Raw genomic sequence first — 17,536 nt, forward strand, 5'->3', positions numbered from 1 at the left:
ATGAGGAAGCGGGAAAGGGTGAGCAAAAGAGTGACCAAACAATCCTCCTGGCTCTGATTGGTTACTGCAGACTGAGTTAGTATGAGTCCACTGGGAGAAGGCAGAGGAACTGAATTTTTTCACAGATTGTGTCTTTTTAGCCAGATTATCTGCCACAACATAATGCTAATTTTAACAAATATGTAAAAATATTTTTTAATTTAAAAGTTATATACTTGTAGCTTTAAAGGAGATGAGATTTTCAGGTTATCATATTGTCTATAATTATGTCTACTTTAGGTTTTGATGCCTGGCAATAAAATAACAGTTGAATTGGATGAGGTAGAAGATCTTACATACCTAGAGTAAGTTCATACATCAACACATACCTACATTATTTCATTTCAACTGTGCACTAATTTAACATTTTTGTCAAATGTTTTTAGAGATGTGTCTGAGAGCTCTGTGCTACTGAATCTGAAGAAGAGGTTTGACCGTGACTGTATTTATGTAAGCTCCACTGTTGTTCTTAGTCTATCAAATAAAAATATCTTATACTGTAAGATTTGTATTTCTTACAGTATAAGAATTAGAAATCAAGGAGTACTGGTAGCACCTTCTCGCTCATTGACTGCTGGAGACAGGCACCAGCACCCCTGGTGATCCCACTAGTGTGTAAAGATCCATTCATCAAAGGACGGATGTATGTATGGATGAATGAATGGATGGTAACACCTTTGCAGAGGGAGTTAAAGTGTCACTGACACAATAAATCTACAATTAAAAAAGATTAACTACTCTGTTTTCATTCCGTGAACACGAAAACTTTTAATAATAAATATTTCTCACAGAATACTATAAATGCAGAGTGCCACTGTTTTTGCCTGTAGTAACTGGGTCAAACAACAGCGCCATCTTGTATTGTAATCAGGGTAAATCAAACCATAAACGACTAGGGCTGAATACGCAGCAGTGGAGGAAGTTGTAAGATTTCAGAGAAGATTTGAGCAATTTATGTGCAGTTTTGGAGGAAGAAGCTGGATGGACTGATGCCCTTAAATGGGCAGACACATATTTATATATTTGAAAATGATTTCTTTACTATTTAACCTATGTATCTAGGCTAAAATAATACATCATTGTGATTTTTTTTTTTAAAATAGGACCTTTTTTTTCTTATTTATTTTTTATGTTTATTGAAACGTTTCTTTTTTTTTTACAAACGCATACAATACACAGAACAGAAACAGACTGTCGACAAAAGGAATTACTTACATACTAAGATGAACAGTTACAGGATGAAACAGTATACAGATTAACTTTCCATTTTTTTGAGCAGCAATAGAAAAACATGAAAAGAGAGACCTGATTCTCTAGAAATCCAGTCCATTTGCTCCATCTCTTTTTATAAAGGTCCGGTTGAAGTCTCAGCATGAACGTTAACTTTTCCATATTGTGGGTCTCTTCCACCAGTTCCAGCCAGTCCTTTAGCATTGGTGGGACAGATTGAAGCCATTTCCGAGTAAACAGTTTTTTGGCTGTAGCACTGAAGATTTTTAATAGATATTCGTCATTCACGTTCAGACCTTCAGGGACAGCTCCAATTAGCAATAACATGATGGGTCGTTGGAATTTAAGACCCAAAATTGACTCAATCTTCCCCAAAACATCCTTCCAATAAGTCTTTATCTTAATGCAGGACCAGAAAATATGGGAGTGATTTGCCTCTGTGTCCCCACATCCCCTCCAGCATTTAGATGCATCAGGGTTTCTATAAGACTGCTGCTTTGGTGTTCTGAAAAAACGTAACAAATTTTTCCAACTGAATTCACGCCAATAGTTTGAGGAGGAGGTTGTAGCAGCGGATTTACACATATTGTCCCACTGTTCTTGTGATATTTCAATATTCAACTCTCCCATCTTTTCCTAACGTAGTCCGTTGACTTTGACTTTCCTTTGGATCTCAACAAACCCTGATAAAGTTTGGAAATAGTGACTTTTCCAGGCTCGGAGTAGGTTTGTGAAACCACTTGAATTATCTCATTAGGCTCTGAGGTACAGGCTTCCAGTATGTGAGCAAAAATATATTGTCTAAACTGCAAATATCTAAAGAAGTCCCCTTTTTCTAAATCATATTTTTGTTGTAGTGCTTGAAAGCTTGGTAGAGAATTTTTGTCCAGTATCCTGCAATATGCAGTTAATCCTTTCTGTGACCAGTTTTTAAAACTGGAGTCTAATTGGTTGGGGATGAAATCTGAGTCAAAGGCGGCCCATCTGAGAACTCGTATCTGGCTACCTAAGTTTAGTTCCTTAACCACTTCAAACCAGGTCAAAAGGGTAAATGACACTAGGGGATCTAATTTTTTTTGGCAAGCTGCTGCAAGTTTCTGATCCCCAATCAGAGCTTGTACTGGAATATTTCCACATTTGCTTTCTAATTCTTTCCATTCAGCCTCGTAAGTATGGTCACACCACTGTACCACTGTTTTGAGTTGAGCTGAGAGGTAATCATTTAGATTTGGAAGTGATAGACCTCCTTTTTCTTTCCCAATTGTAAGAGTACTGTATTTAATTCTAGGTTTCTGTCCCTTCCAAATAAAACGAGACATCAATTTGTCCCACTCACAAAACTGAGAATGAGGGATTCTTATAGGCAAGGAAATAAGTAGGTATAATAACCTGGGTAATACTGACATCTTAATGACCTCAATTCTTGAATTAAAGTCAGTTATACATTCAGACCACCGTGTGAGGTCTTGTTTAATTCTAGCGTTCACAATTTCAAAGTTTTTTTGTACAGGTCATTCAGAAGGTAAGTCAACCATACACCCAAGTATTTCATTGTTTTCTTAGACCAGTTAACAGGGCCTTTATCTTTGATCTCTACCGATGGGTAATAGTTAAACTCATAATCTGTGTTTTATCCATATTTAGTCTGTATCCTGAGTAGGTGCCAAATGTATCTAGTAACTTCAAAGTGGCTAGGATGGATTGCTCCGGGCTCGAGAGATATAGAAGGATATTATCAGCATATAGTGCTATTTTATGTTCTCTTGAATTTATTACTATGCCATGGATATCACTGCTCTCTCTAATAGCCTGGGCAAGAGGCTCTATGTAAAGTGCAAAAAGAGTTGGGGAGAGCGGGCAGCCTTGTCGAGTGGACCTCTCCAGCTTTATTCTGTCTGTCAAGCGGCCATTTATCTTGATCCTAGCTGTGGGTGACACATATAATGTTTTGATACTTTTGATTGCAGTATGTGAGAATCCAAATCGTTCCAAAACTAAGACTCCGCATCCAAGCTCACACACTGCTGTGTGATTGTTTGTCTTTATATTCTGGATTATATGCAGTGAGCGTCTTATATTATCCTGAGTTTGTCGACCAGAGACAAACCCAGTTTGGTCCCCATCAATCAGATCTGAGACAAACGCGTTCAACCTATTGGACAAGATATTTCCCAAGATTATAAGCTATGCATCTGCATATAGCTTATAATCTTGGTTAAGAATTGATATAGGTCTGTATGAGCTGTAGGGCTGAAACGATTCCTCGAATGATTCGAGTACCTCGATTACTAAAATTCCTCGAGGAAAATTTACCTGCCTCGAAGCTTCGTTAATTTATGTTTTATTAGTTAGCGCACCGTGTTCCGGCCGGGACTTCATTTGCGTTGCGCGGAGCTCTCACTTCCGCCTCTGAGTTGTTGACAAAAGCTAAGTCTCAGCGGCATAAAGTCCAATCTTCAAGATTGGCCTGTGGGGATTTTATTGATTGATGATAATGCCCGACTTTTTTTTATCGTTTTTGGGGAACAAATAAGCATCCTTAAAATGACTGGGGGAATGCCTGGAGTACGGCAGCATTTCTCCTCCGGGGCTGCTGGTTGAAAGCGAACGGCGGGAAGAGCGCTGAGGTGAGCGGATAGCCTGAACAGGGCGGGCGGCTGAGTAGCTGATGCTTACCGTGTAAATGTAGCTTTACCGACGAACCGCACAATAAATTTCATATCCCGGTCTGAAGAAACGGGTGGCGGAGCGCATCGTACATGGCTGGTAGATGAGTTTCTGAGTGTGACCAGTGAAGGTGTCGTAAATATCCCGTATTGCTTCCCCCCGTGTTCGTCCCCCGGTCTAACGGTTCGTCAGTCCGCTGGTCTATTTCCTCCCCTCCACCCCATCTTACGTTCGTTCATTCGCCCTCTCCTCCCACTCCAGGCGGCATTTCCCGTATTTTCAAACCCAAAGCGTGACAGGTTGGGTGGCAAGGTGAGTTTAATTAATCTATTAAACTCACTGAAGATGAATACATAAACTAAAAGCTGGATTGTAGACATTTTTTATAAGCATATTTGTGAGCCTGCCTCTTTGTTATTAAATTCAATATAATTTCAGATTTTTCTATAACTTTTCTTCTGGTTAACTTAGAAAGTGAGATATTATTGTTACAGGTTAGTTTTCTAAACTACAAAAAAGCAACTGTTAGGGATGCTCAAATATGAAAAATTGGACTGATATTGATATCTGATAGTAACACCGGTATTATGCCAGATTTACCAATATTTCATTTTATAATTTTTTTTATCCGATTACTCGATTAATCGTAAGAATAATCGATAGATTACTCGATTACTAAAATATTCGTTTACAACAGCCCTAATGAGCTGCATAATATTTTGTTTTTCCCTTCTATTGGTAATACCGTTATACTTGCTTCAGACCATGATGGCGGTGTTGTCATTTTCTCTAAAGTCCAATTTAATGACTTTAATAATACAGGGGACAACTCTTATACCATTCACCTGGAAGACCATCTGTGCCAGGTGTTTTATTATTTTGTAATTTTTTTAACGCCAATTTCAGCTCTTTTCCAGTAATATGCCCAGTTAAACTTTTATTTTGACATTCTCCGATTGTTGGTAAGTCTAATGAATTGAGAAATGTTTTAACATCTTCTATATTGCTTTGTTCTTGTTCTGCATAAAACGCTTTATAATATGTTTGAAAAGCTTTGTCAATGCCTTCCAAACTGTTTTCTACTATTCCTGTCTGAGGGTCAGTTGTGGAACAAATTGACTGCATGATTTGTTTTATATGAATTCCTCTTGCAGTAATTTTGTTGCCTTTGGCCCAGCTTCATAAAATGATTGTTTTAGGAATTTATATTTTTTTTCTTCCTCTTTTTTACGTATATTCAAGATTTTTCTCCTTATCTCTTGGATTTGTGCTTTGGTATAATCAAGTTGATTTCTGATTTGCAACTTCTCCAAGTCTTTTAATTTAGTCTCCAGCTCGATTAGTTCTCTTTCTTTCTCTTTCTTAATAGCCGTACTTAGTGATATAAATTTTCCTCTTATAACCGCCTTCAATGTGTCCCATAAAATATTAGGATTGACTTCCCCATTGTCATTCAGTTCTAGAAAGTTTTTATGTCTTTTATGACATGTTTATTATTTAACAGGCTTGTATTTAGCCTCCATATGTTTTTTTTTGGTCTCGTATCCAGGTTAAGAGTTATGTATACTGGCGAGTGGTCTGACAGGTTTCTGGTACCGATTTCACATATTTTTAGTCTATGTCGATCATTCTTAAAAACCAAGAAAAGGTCTATTCTTGAAAATACTGCATGTGGGGGAGAGAAATAGGTAAAATCCTTTCCCGTTGGGTGCATCGCCTGCCAAGCATCCAGTAAGCCAATATCATCCATTCCTCTCTTAAGTAATTTACTTTGTGGAGTGCTTATTCTTTTATTAGATGTGTCATTTTTATTCAGAACTGTATTAAAGTCACCTGCGCAAATCAAAATACCTTGTGACTCTGATGAAATAACTTTTAACACTTTTTTTCAAAAATTGAAGATTATAATTTGGGGGCATATAGATAGAGAGAAGGGTAACCAAATTTCCCTCAATTTTACCTTGAACCAGTATATACCTGCCTTCACTATCTCGTATTTGTTTTATAAGATCAAAATGTAAAGAGTTATGTATTAGCACTGCGACTCCTCTCTTATGAGCCGTCTTGAATGAACTATAAAAAACGTTCCTGAATCCAAATTTCTGTAGTTTCTCATGCTCTATTGGGGACAAATGAGTTTCTTGAAGAAGTAGGATCTGAATTTTCTCCCTTTTTATCTTAGACATTACTCTGCTCCTCTTAACAGGGTTATTGAGAACATTAACATTCCATGAAGCTGCTCTGATATCATGTACAAACATGTATACAGGTATGATTAATCATGCCTGTATACGAGTTTGTACATGCCGACAGTTTAACACAAAAACAGAGATTTAAAGAACATAACACAAACAGGATGACTTCCATCCTCAGGGCTTCACTAAGCCCCGACATCCTACAACCTTTTCCCCTTACATTGTAGGAGGAACAGCCCTACTCTAATTAGGGGCTCCTTCTCTGCCAAAGACAGAGTTCCTTCACCTTTGAGCTCAACAGTCATTTCTCCATTAGTCCTGATCAGGTTAATCTTATTACATGTGAGGGGGGGGAGGGTGTTAATACAAGAAATAATTACCGCATTGGGTTCAGATCCTCCATAACATGTTGTTATTACTTACATAAGAATTGAGGATTTGCATCAGGAAAGCTATTTATACTTGCTCTCGTTGAAATTCTCGGAGCTTCTCTCGCACACGTTTGGAGTGTGAGCTGGCCGCTTTATTCCAGTGCGCGTCCTGGATGGTCACTAGTTCTTCGTCTGCAGTGGTTGATCGCGGCGTGTCCACCCGGTATCCCCTCTTCCTCAAGTCGTCCGCTGCCTCTGATGCATTCGCGTACAGCCGTGGAACGTCGCTCCAGTGAATCCTCATCTTAGCCGGGTAAGGTGTTTGGAAACGTATTTTCCCCTCTTTGAGAATCTTGATGTTTTTGTATTCTTTAAGCTTATTGTTTATCTCAGTCGGTAGATCGTGCGCAAATGAGATCAATTTGCCATCATAGAAAATCTTCTTCCCCCACGCTGCTTTAAGGATTTTCTCTTATATGTCGTATCTGTGAAAGTTGACGAGTATGGATCTTGAAAATGATGCGTTTCGAGGTTTAGGTCCCAGTGAGCGATGTGCCCGTTGAATCTGCAGATCTTGGTTGATTGAGAGCTGTTCTTTCAGAAAGTTTGCAATAAACGTCTGCATGGCGTTACCTTCAGCTTCTTCTTTAATGCCATAAATACGGATGTTGTTGCGTCGGGATCTTCCTTCTAAATCGGTGACTTTGACCAGGAGATTTTTCTGCTGTTTGAGACAATGAGACAAGGAATCTCTCAAGTCCATGTTCACCGTCTCCAGCTCGTTCACCCATTGTTCCGCTTCCGTTAGCCTAGCAGCTTGGTTATTAAAGTCCGAGCTGTCCAGTTTCCTGTTCATTTTACTCTTAAAGCTGTTCAGGTCTTGCTTGATGTCATTTTTCATAGCGAAGATGTCATTTTGCATTTCTTTGATAGTGTTGCATAGATTCTGGATAGCCTTAGCAGTCGTTAGCTCACTCTCCTCGCTAGGGTCCGAGGCCTGCATCATGCTAGCTTTGTTTTCAACGTTTTTTAGATCAGTACTTGCCTGACCGTGACTTTTTGCAACCCCCAGTCTCTTTTTCAATCTAACTCCACGCATAATATGTCATTCTGGAGAAGAGCTGGATCTCTTAATCGGGTTTTGTGGAGTTTTCCTCGTCGCTGATTCAGGACAGATTACAGATTTAACCTGTCATCTTGGAGACGCTCCCGGAAGTCCAATAGGACCTTTATTTCTGAATTTAGAACTTGTTTCTCCCAGGATACATTGCCCGTTTGGGGTATAAAAAAATTACACTTTTTCATGTTTGTAATAAGTTATGAAACACATTTTAAAATATGGTAAGCAATGAATTTACCTTGTTTTTGTATGCTTTGTATTTAAAATGTTTTTACAAAAATACCACAATTCAGTATCAATTCAATTTGTATAGCAGCATTTAACGAATGTCTCAAGTTAGCTAACAAAAAAAAAAAATCAATTTAACCCAATCATTTTTATTAAGCATGCATGTAGTAACAGTGGATTGGTAAAACTCTCCTTTAACAGGAAGAAACCTCCAGCAGAATCAGAACCTGACTCTGACTAAGCTGTTCAAATGTAAATCATGTATTTTAAAAAAAATATATATTAAATCACTCTTAAAGAGCATTTTACAAAAGCAACTCATATCTCACAAAGTATGTCTTTATTCATAAAGTCCGCCATTTTGAACTTTATACCCATATCAGTTTGTTTTTGAATGCTGGCATTAGGTCTCATGACCTCAGTATTTTCCCCAATACCCCTCTAAGTGTATTAAGCAATGTGAAGTACAGGTGGTTGATAGCAGTCTTGTCTACAGCTTGCTAAATTTCTGTATGCCACAGAATACGAAACCCATTTAAGGGTTAAGAAAGCCATTTATTATATGGCTCAAATAAATCTGGTTGCAGTTCTTCAGTAGAACCAGCTCCCTCTTCTTCATCACTCCATCCAGCTCCTTCCTCCAAAACTGCAGATAAATCGTTTAAATCTCACAACTTCCTCCACTTCTGTGTATTCAGCCATATTGTTTATGGTTTGATTTACCCTGATTATGATACAAGATGGCGCTGGCATTTGACCAGTTACTTCAGGCAAAAACAGCGACACTGCATTTATAGTATTCTGTGAGAAATACTTATTAAGAGCTTTTGTGTACTCAGAATGAAAGCACAATAGTTCATCTTTTTAAATTGTGTTTGTGGATTTATTGTGTCAGTGACACTTTAAACCTAGGCTTCTAACAATTCAGAAACAAAGACTTTCCAATTAACTTAAACAAATCATTTTTAGTTCTAAAAATGTATTGTTAAGAATTGAAATCTTAATCGATGAATCTGTAAAAGCACACTAAGGAGGACCCGAAATCAGCCACGAGACAGAAGTGAGCAGAAGCCTCAGATCTTTATCAGAGACAGCTAAGAGCTGCATACTGGATAGTCAGATGTAGCACTGGCTAGGAGATAGTGCACGGGGGTGGGGGGAGAAGTGCTGATGCAGGGAAGCGTACTCACACCGTGGAATCAGAGGTATTAAGTCCAGATCCAAGTTCTTGGTCAGCCAGGCCGAGGTCATACACAATGAGGAAGAGAGCAGAGTCCGAAGGAGTGGGTGTTAGTGGCGTCAAAGAAACAGGCTATGGTCGAGATCTGGGTAGGCAAAACAGCAGTCCGACAAGGGTAAGGCAAAGGGGGCAAATCCAAAGAACAAGGGCGAGGCAGTAACACAGAGGGTGAGAAGAGAGTGCTAGAAGCTACTTGCTGAAAGCGTTCGATAATCTGGCAGTGTGGGGGTGACTGAGAGAGGCTTAAGAAGGGAAACAATCAGGGAGCGACGCAGCTGCAGGGAATAAGGGAGATGAGGGACATGACATGGATGGTCTCAAAACAAAAACACCGGGCACCATGTAACCATCACAAAATCATAATTTGTATTGACACATGGAGCATAAAATCAGCCAACAAAAGCATTCACACTTTACTTATTTTATTCACTTTCAGTGCTGAAAGGAGACGCTTTTACCATTACATTCGAGAAGAGTTTCTAAAAATGTCTGTGCAGCGTCTGAGGAGAAGGAGGAGGTTAGATGATTATATGGACTGAAGACACTCCCTGAAATCACACCATGTCTCTGTGGCCTGAAAAGTTTCTGTTTTTTCTGAGGAATAAGCCTTAGCATCTAACAGATTCAAAAATGTAACTCTTTACAATGAGCCCTTCGTCTAACAACATGTAACTCTTTCTCTACCTTGGTAAAGCGCCTCAACAGTATACACTGTAATTTGTGTAGAAGCTTGTTGTAATTGTTTTTAGTTACCAGTAGATTACATTCTTACTAAATTAATCAATCTTTGTGATGTCTGCGTACTTAGCAAATATTATATTTTACTCCAGACCTACATTGGAAACATCCTACTGTCCATCAACCCCTTCAAGTCGCTCATCATTTTCTCTGAGGAAGTGAGGCAGAAATATGAGGGCAAGGAGCAAACTAAAAACCCACCGTGAGCAGACTTTTCTCAAATTGTGCTTGCTTGTTTTCTTATATTTTCATGTGCATTTTATGTCATCTGGCCATTTTTCTGTTTTTGTTTAACACCACGCAGTATTTTCTGCATGAACAATAATAATATCCTGTACGAGTCTCGTACAGGATATTATTATTGTTCATCTTATTCTTTAACACTTTAACAACTTTTTGTGTGAGTCTTTATATTTGTTGGTGTCCCCTTTGCGGGACAATAAAGGCAGTTTCTGTTTCTATTCTATTCTATTCTATTCTATTCTTTTCAAAAATGTGTTCTGTGTTAGTGGTGATTTAAGACATGTTTATGTGCCTTAGCCATGTGTATGCCATAGCTGACTCCACCTTCCGGCTATCCCAGTCCTCAGCACAAGACCAATGCATCATTGTGAGGTACTAACAAAAATACAGTTTTATAATTTTTTGTTTTTTAGACATTTTTAGCATTCAGGACTTGGCTGCGTCCAGTCAATTGGTGAATGTTCTTTGTCAGTAGTAACACAATTCAGCATTAATTTAAAGTCTTGGTCACATGGCCTGGAAGTACGTGGGGGAAAAATTCCATAATTCTAGATGCAAATCTCATAGAATCAGTCTAATGTGGTAACACCATCCAGCCTTGATTCTCAGTGCATGACTCATCTAGAAATTATTAATTTTCAGAGGTCTTTTTGTTTATGTGTTTTGACTGACTGGAATTTGTTGATGGTCCCTAAGTGAATGAACAGAATGTTCATTTAGGACATAAACTCGCTCCAGGGAGAAAGCCATTGTGAAAAGCTGGGGTACTTTCAATAAAGAGCCATTCCAACAGCTGAATCCATCTGTAATTTTTTTATTTTTTTGTGACACCAGTGGTTTTTTTATTAGTAGCTGGAGAGGAAGAAGGACAGAGAGAGAACGGAAAACATGTAGCATTTTGGCCTGAGGTCAGGACTCGAACCAGTGAAGTGCAGTGTAGTACCACTCTCCACCTCCCCATCTGTAATTTTGATTGGCTTCTTAAATTTGTGATTCAGATGACATTCTTCAGTCACAATCGTATTTAGGTAACAATAACAATTTAGCAAAATAAATAGTATAGCCTGCCCTCGGATTAATAATGACTGGACAGATTCTCAGTGCCTATGCCTCCATGTTGTTAAGACACCAGACCCATGGTGAGGAGGAGAGGAACAGAACTGCGCCCTGTAGCTATTGCTGGGTTGCAGATGATGTAGTACGTTAGTACTACATCATTCAGCATCCAACAATGCAGATGGGGGTCAGGAAGTAAACACAGCCCGTTTATTTCTGTTGATCCAGCTTCACAATGCCTAAAGTCTGTCATGTACGGTTGTTCCAACTATTCTAATAGAAAGAAAGATAAACGTTAACGTCATCCATCTACCGTCGTAGATGGATGACCATTTTCTATACACCATTTTCTGTACACCAGGGGTCCCCAAACTACGGCCCGCGGGCCGGATCCGGCCCGCCACGTCATTTGGTCCGGCCCCCTGAACAATGCCGGATCCGGCCCGCCTCCTCATACCAGAGAGCATTCAGTGTTTTTTTCATATATTGTATTTTCTGGTTTATATGTGGATTTTTCTTCAACCACCAGGGGGCTTGAGCAGATGTGAAACTAACTTTCCCTCAATGGAATATATACTAGTCAGTCCCAGTCACCGTTTCACTCACGGTTTTTTCCATTTGCATTCTGGATAAAAAAAATCTATCTAAAAGCGCGAATGTTACTTAATACTACAGCACAGCAAGAGTAATTAAGGGTATTAAGTAATACTGTAGTATTACTTAATACTACAGCAAGTATTACTTGCTGTAGTATTACTTACTACAGCACTCTGTAGCAGGTAAGGTTAACTAGAAAATTCCTGAAGAAATTTCATCGGGGCCTGCCAAAGTGTGCCCGTCGGTTTGGACCCAGCGTTCTGATGCTAAACATAATCATCAATGCTAAGCTTAGCTAAATTTTAGTCAATAACCTGTGGAGAGGCAGAAGCATGTTGACTAAGCTGTACTTGTACAATTCATTATGTTAAAATCAATGCTCAATGTTAAATTAGCCAAAATGCTAATGTTAGCGTGAAGGCTATCAGTAGCATGTGGGGCATCACTAGCATGTTGTCTGTCATTGACTTACTCCATTGAGTATACTAAACATGGCAAATAAGTAAGAAAATTTTGAAACTTTCAGTAAGCTTCATTTTAATGACCACACTAATTCAATGTGTAACTGTGGTTTGTTTAAACCAGTCACATAAAGCCCAAAAGAGCAATTACCTGATGTGAAAAATGTCAAGGCTTTTATTTTGAAATTTTCAGTAAGCTTCATTTTAAATGGCCACACTAATCCAATGTGTAACAGTGGTTTGGTGAATCCAACTTTATAATGTCCAAAACAGCAAGTAGTTCTAAATGCCAGCTCAGCCCTCCTCTGTAATAATTGAGTGCTCCACCATGTTGTAGTTCTGACCTTCTGCTCTCTGTCAGATTTGATGAAAAAAGCAGTCTGAAGAACTGCTTCCTGTTCAGGATCCGTAAGGCCGATCCAAAAACCGTTTGAAGCATATGAGAGGGCTATTTGTCATCTCCAATACTTCCGGGATTTATATCTGTAGCTCAATCACAGTAATAGCAGTGATGAAAGAAATATGGTGTGCACTGAGCTCTGAAATTTTTCAGAAAAGTCTGAAAATGAATGGCTGAGAGCCTGAGGTTACTCTGTCACATGATTTCGCTCTGAAGCACCTTGACAGAAAACCGTCAGCCCTAGAGAAATTTTGAAAACATTTTACAGGAGCAGGCATGCGTATCAATGTCATGAATGACTTTCATATCAATAGAGCAAGTTTTGCAGCCATGAGAGTAGGGCTGTTGTAAACGAATATTTTAGTAATCGAGTAATCTATCGATTATTCTTACGATTAATCAAGTAATCGGATAAAAAAAAATTATAAAATGAAATATTGGTAAATCTGGCATAATACCGGTGTTACTATCAGATATCAATATCAGTCCAATTTTTCATATTTGAGCATCCCTAACAGTTGCTTTTTTTGTAGTTTAGAAAACTAACCTGTAACAATAATAGCTCACTTTCTAAGTTAACCAAAAGAAAAGTTATAGAAAAATCTGAAATTATATTGAATTTAATAAAGAGGCAGGCTCACAAATATGCTTATAAAAAATGTCTACAATCCAGCTTTTAGTTTATGTATTCATCTTCAGTGAGTTTAATAGATTAATTAAACTCACCTTGCCACCTAACCTGTCACGCTTTGGGTTTGAAAATACGGGAAATGCCGCCTGGAGTGGGAGGAGAGGGCGAATGAACGAACGTAAGATGGGGTGGAGGGGAGGAAATAGACCAGCGGACTGACGAACCGTTAGACCGGGGGACGAACACGGGGGGAAGCAATACGGGATATTTACCACACCTTCACTGGTCACACTCAGAAACTCATCTACCAGCCATGTACGATGCGCTCCGCCACCCGTTTCTTCAGACCGGGATATGAAATTTATTGTGCGGTTCGTCGGTAAAGCTACATTTACACGGTAAGCATCAGCTACTCAGCCGCCCGCCCTGTTCAGTCTATCCGCTCACCTCAGCGCTCTTCCCGCCGTTCGCTTTCAACCAGCAGCCCCGGAGGAGAAATGCTGCCGTACTCCAGGCATTCCCCCAGTCATTTTAAGGATGCTTATTGGTTCCCCAAAAACGATAAAAAGTCGGGCATTATCATCAATCAATAAAATCCCCACGGGCCAATCTTGAAGATTGGACTTTATGCCGCTGAGACTTAGCTTTTGTCAACAACTTAGAGGCGGAAGTGAGAGCTCCGCGCAACGCAAATGAAGTCCCGGCCGGAACACGGTGCGCTAACTAATAAAACATAAATTAACGAAGCTTCGAGGCAGGTAAATTTTCCTCGAGGAATTTTAGTAATCGAGGTACTCGAATCATTCGAGGAATTGTTTCAGCCCTACATGAGAGCGATTTCAAAATTATTTTGGGGCCAAAATTCAAACTCCGTTTCTCACTCTAAAAAAGAAGCAGTTGGTTTCAGTTACATTCTGCGTTTCGGCAGTTGGAAATTTCGTTCGTTTTTAACTTTTTACTTCGCCATTTTTACACAGAACCCCACTAAAAATAATAGCCCAGATGCCGGGATCAAGCCACACGTTTTGATACCTTTTTTGTGGGGTTTCTTGCAGCGGTACGAGCCGCATTAACGGTGACGGAAGAATAATAAATATTAAAGAGACATTCTATTGGGTGTAGAACAATAGGTGCCTGGCATGCACCTATTGCATTACATGGGAGGCAGTGACTGCTCTTCCCTATGTAATGGTAATGGCATGCCCCAATTTAAAAAAAAATTACTGAAGAAAGACAAGAAAAGTGGATCCACAATCTATTAGCTTGATAGTGACCTTGAACAGTAATGTTCAACAACCAAACAGTCATACTTCAATATTTGTATTTGTGTGAAACTGAGTCTCAACTTTAAAAGAGTTGATACTCCTGGTTGGCTCTGTACATTTTTGAGGGTTTTCTGGCTTCATAATGGTGTGTTTGATAACATTTGATAACAATAATTAAAACTTCTCAATGTTTGACGTTGTCTAGCAAAATCTTTCTAGGCTACATGTCTACTGCATTAATATACCAATGAGCTACTGTGAGCTGTAGTTGGCGATATGTTGTTTGCTGCTGAGCATGATCATTTATGTGGCTAAAACAAACATTGTTTTTAGGTCAATTTATAAGTTATGTGTAACTTCTCCAGGAGCACTGTTAAAATTATTTGATGGCTACGATTAGCTTCACATACAAGCAAGGGTGTAGGAACAAGTTTATCATTGGGGGGGACACATATCGGAAACCCAACAGATCTGTAAATAGCTTGAGCAGAAATGTCAAACAATCAACAATCAACGCGTTACTCTAATCTGACCCCTTGTAAAGTGTAATCTAACGCATTACTACTTACAATCCAATAATCAGATTAAAGTTAGCAAGTCACTGTGTTACTATATTTGTAAATTTTTGTTTAATAAACATGTATTGTTGCTTTCTTCTGTTTTCTTGGGGAGATACGTTTCATGTGTAACACCACTGTCACAAACGTAAAAGATGGAGGGAAAATAGAGATGCACATTTTCTAGCTGATGGATACATTTTTCATTGAGTAATCAAGTTACTTTTTCAAAGTAACTATGCCGTCCCTGGTAATAAATGAACTACACTTTAAATCATATGTGTGTAGGCCTGTCACAATAACAAATTTTGATGGACGATAAATTGTTCCAGAAGTTATTGTGATAAACAATAATATTTCTGTTTTGAGACAATTTTTAAGTAATACAATCGTAATGGCAAAATAATAATGCAAGAACACAATCTGAAAGGTCAGTAAACATTTAACACTGCAACTGGAAGACATTTCAAATATCCAAAGATAAATAAACAACACAACAAATAAAATTAATTTTGAAGTCTTTGTAAATAAAATTGTCCTTCAAAAAAAGTCCTAGTTGAGACCAAAACACCAACCTGAAAGCTTTTGTCATCCAGTTTTTGGTAGAACGAGAGGGGAAAAAAAGAGAAACGATAAATCATGCCAATGGAAATTATTGAATTTGTTTTAATTTATCATGTGATTATAATTGATTTATTGATTACTGTGACAGGCCTGTATGTGTGTTTATCATCTCAAGGTGGCCAACTGCCCCAAAAACATCTTCTTCCATTTCCTTTTGAACTAAATGGCTTCAGTCTTTCATCAAGCAAAATGACTTCCAGGATGAATACTCACTTTATCATTTGCCTCACAACTAGCAAGATACTCTGGCACAAGCTAGGTACCAGATTCTGATATATTTTATTGGTCAAAAATGCATTGATAAAAGTTGACTGGCAATTGAACTGGTTCTGTGTCTTTCTAGAGTAAAACACAGCTGGTAAAATGGGACTCAGCAGTTTTAAACTCAGTACAGTAGTTTGACCAACAAAAATAAAATCTAAAAAATTAAACTTTGTTCTTAAATAAATCAGTGCAACAGTTTGCCCTACAAATATAATTAAACATGATGCTTTTCACGTCTAACAGACACCTTAGCTCCTCACTGATAACTCTGTGTGCCGTCTCACTTTCCAGCCCTGCATTCAGTAACTTCACTTTTCATTTTCCAGTCAAACATGAGCCATGGCTCTCAAAAGGTTGAAAAACACAAACTGTTGCAAAAAAGCCTAAATGTTTTTTTCTCCTGTCATTTCAGCCACAAACATTTAATTTAAATATCTACTATTTCTATCTCTACCTCACTCTGATTCTCTGCATCCTGATGTCCCTGCATGGATTTGTGTATTTACAACAGACGCTACAGTAATGTATAGTTAGTATCAGAATGTGAATTAACTAAATAAAAAAATTGTTTTTATCAAACAGAATGAGAATTTTAACAACCGATTTTCAGATGTATATGTTACTATACAACTCTATTTGCTGCATAGCCCATTTCCTACAGCAAAATTTTTCACTCATTTATTTTTAAACCTCTCCTCAAGCCCTTTTCTTATTGTCTCCTAACCATTACCTTTATAAATAGTGTGGAAATAATGACAAAAATATTGAAAAATTGAAAAAAAAAATAACCTCACATCAGTTGTCACCTGTTCTCCTTTCTGGTTCTATTAAAATTTAGATAATTTTGATATCTCTTCACATCCTGAAGCTCCACCTAGCTCTCCTATGTCTTCCCTGACCAGCTCTTCTCTTAATAAAATAGTTTAAAAATTAAAACCAGTTAATACTCAATAAAGTAATTGAAGACCATACCAGATCTTCCTCAGGCTCTTCACCTTTCTTTAACAGCATCACTATTCTAGCACTACCATTCTCCTGAATATATAATATAATATAATATAATATAATATAATATAATACACATGCTAAGTGGTAGAGCATGTGGCCATTGCTCACACTGACATTACACTTTAAACAACAAAAAAGGCTCATTTTGCTGCTGTTTAATTTCCTTGTGATGAAATACAACATTTTAGGTAGAGTAGCTAAGTCCACGGAGAACAAAAACCGAATCACTCTGTCAAAAAACAAAACAAAAAGCACGATCAGGGCGAGACCTGCCGTGGACAGTCCGGCGGGCGACACCGGAGGCTGGAGGCTCTGAAAGGCTGGCTGCGTGACCAGCTGGACTCTGGAGTGCAGAGGGGCGGAGTCTCGGGCGGAGCACAGGGAATCTCGGGAGGCAGACGCTCGGACGGAGCACTAGAAAGCTCTGACGCAGCACAGGAAGCACTAGGAAGCTTGGACGGAGCACAGGGAGCACTAGGAAGCTCGGATGGAGCACAGTGAGCACTAGGAAGCTCGGATGGAGCACAGTGAGCACTAGGAAGCTCGAACGGAGCACAGTGAGCACTAGGAAGCTCGGATGGAAGCACAGGGTGTGCGCCGCC

At 38.7% G+C, this 17,536-nt stretch overlaps 1 protein-coding gene across 1 annotated transcript in view; it reads left to right on the forward strand.

The window, feature by feature from the left end:
- Window positions 1-17,536, forward strand: part of myo15b (myosin XVB) — a 176,896-nt gene continuing 159,360 nt past the window's right edge. Inside the window, exons 1-5 of the mRNA XM_088001092.1 lie at window positions 1-18; window positions 280-344; window positions 426-489; window positions 9,921-10,030; window positions 10,369-10,443. Coding sequence (XP_087857218.1) covers window positions 1-18; window positions 280-344; window positions 426-489; window positions 9,921-10,030; window positions 10,369-10,443 — 332 coding nt within the window. The remainder of the gene's footprint in view (window positions 19-279; window positions 345-425; window positions 490-9,920; window positions 10,031-10,368; window positions 10,444-17,536) is intronic.

Source organism: Poecilia mexicana, unplaced genomic scaffold (assembly GCF_051168715.1).
Source record: "Poecilia mexicana isolate PSO_F unplaced genomic scaffold, ASM5116871v1 scaffold_19, whole genome shotgun sequence".
NCBI lineage: Eukaryota > Metazoa > Chordata > Actinopteri > Cyprinodontiformes > Poeciliidae > Poecilia > Poecilia mexicana.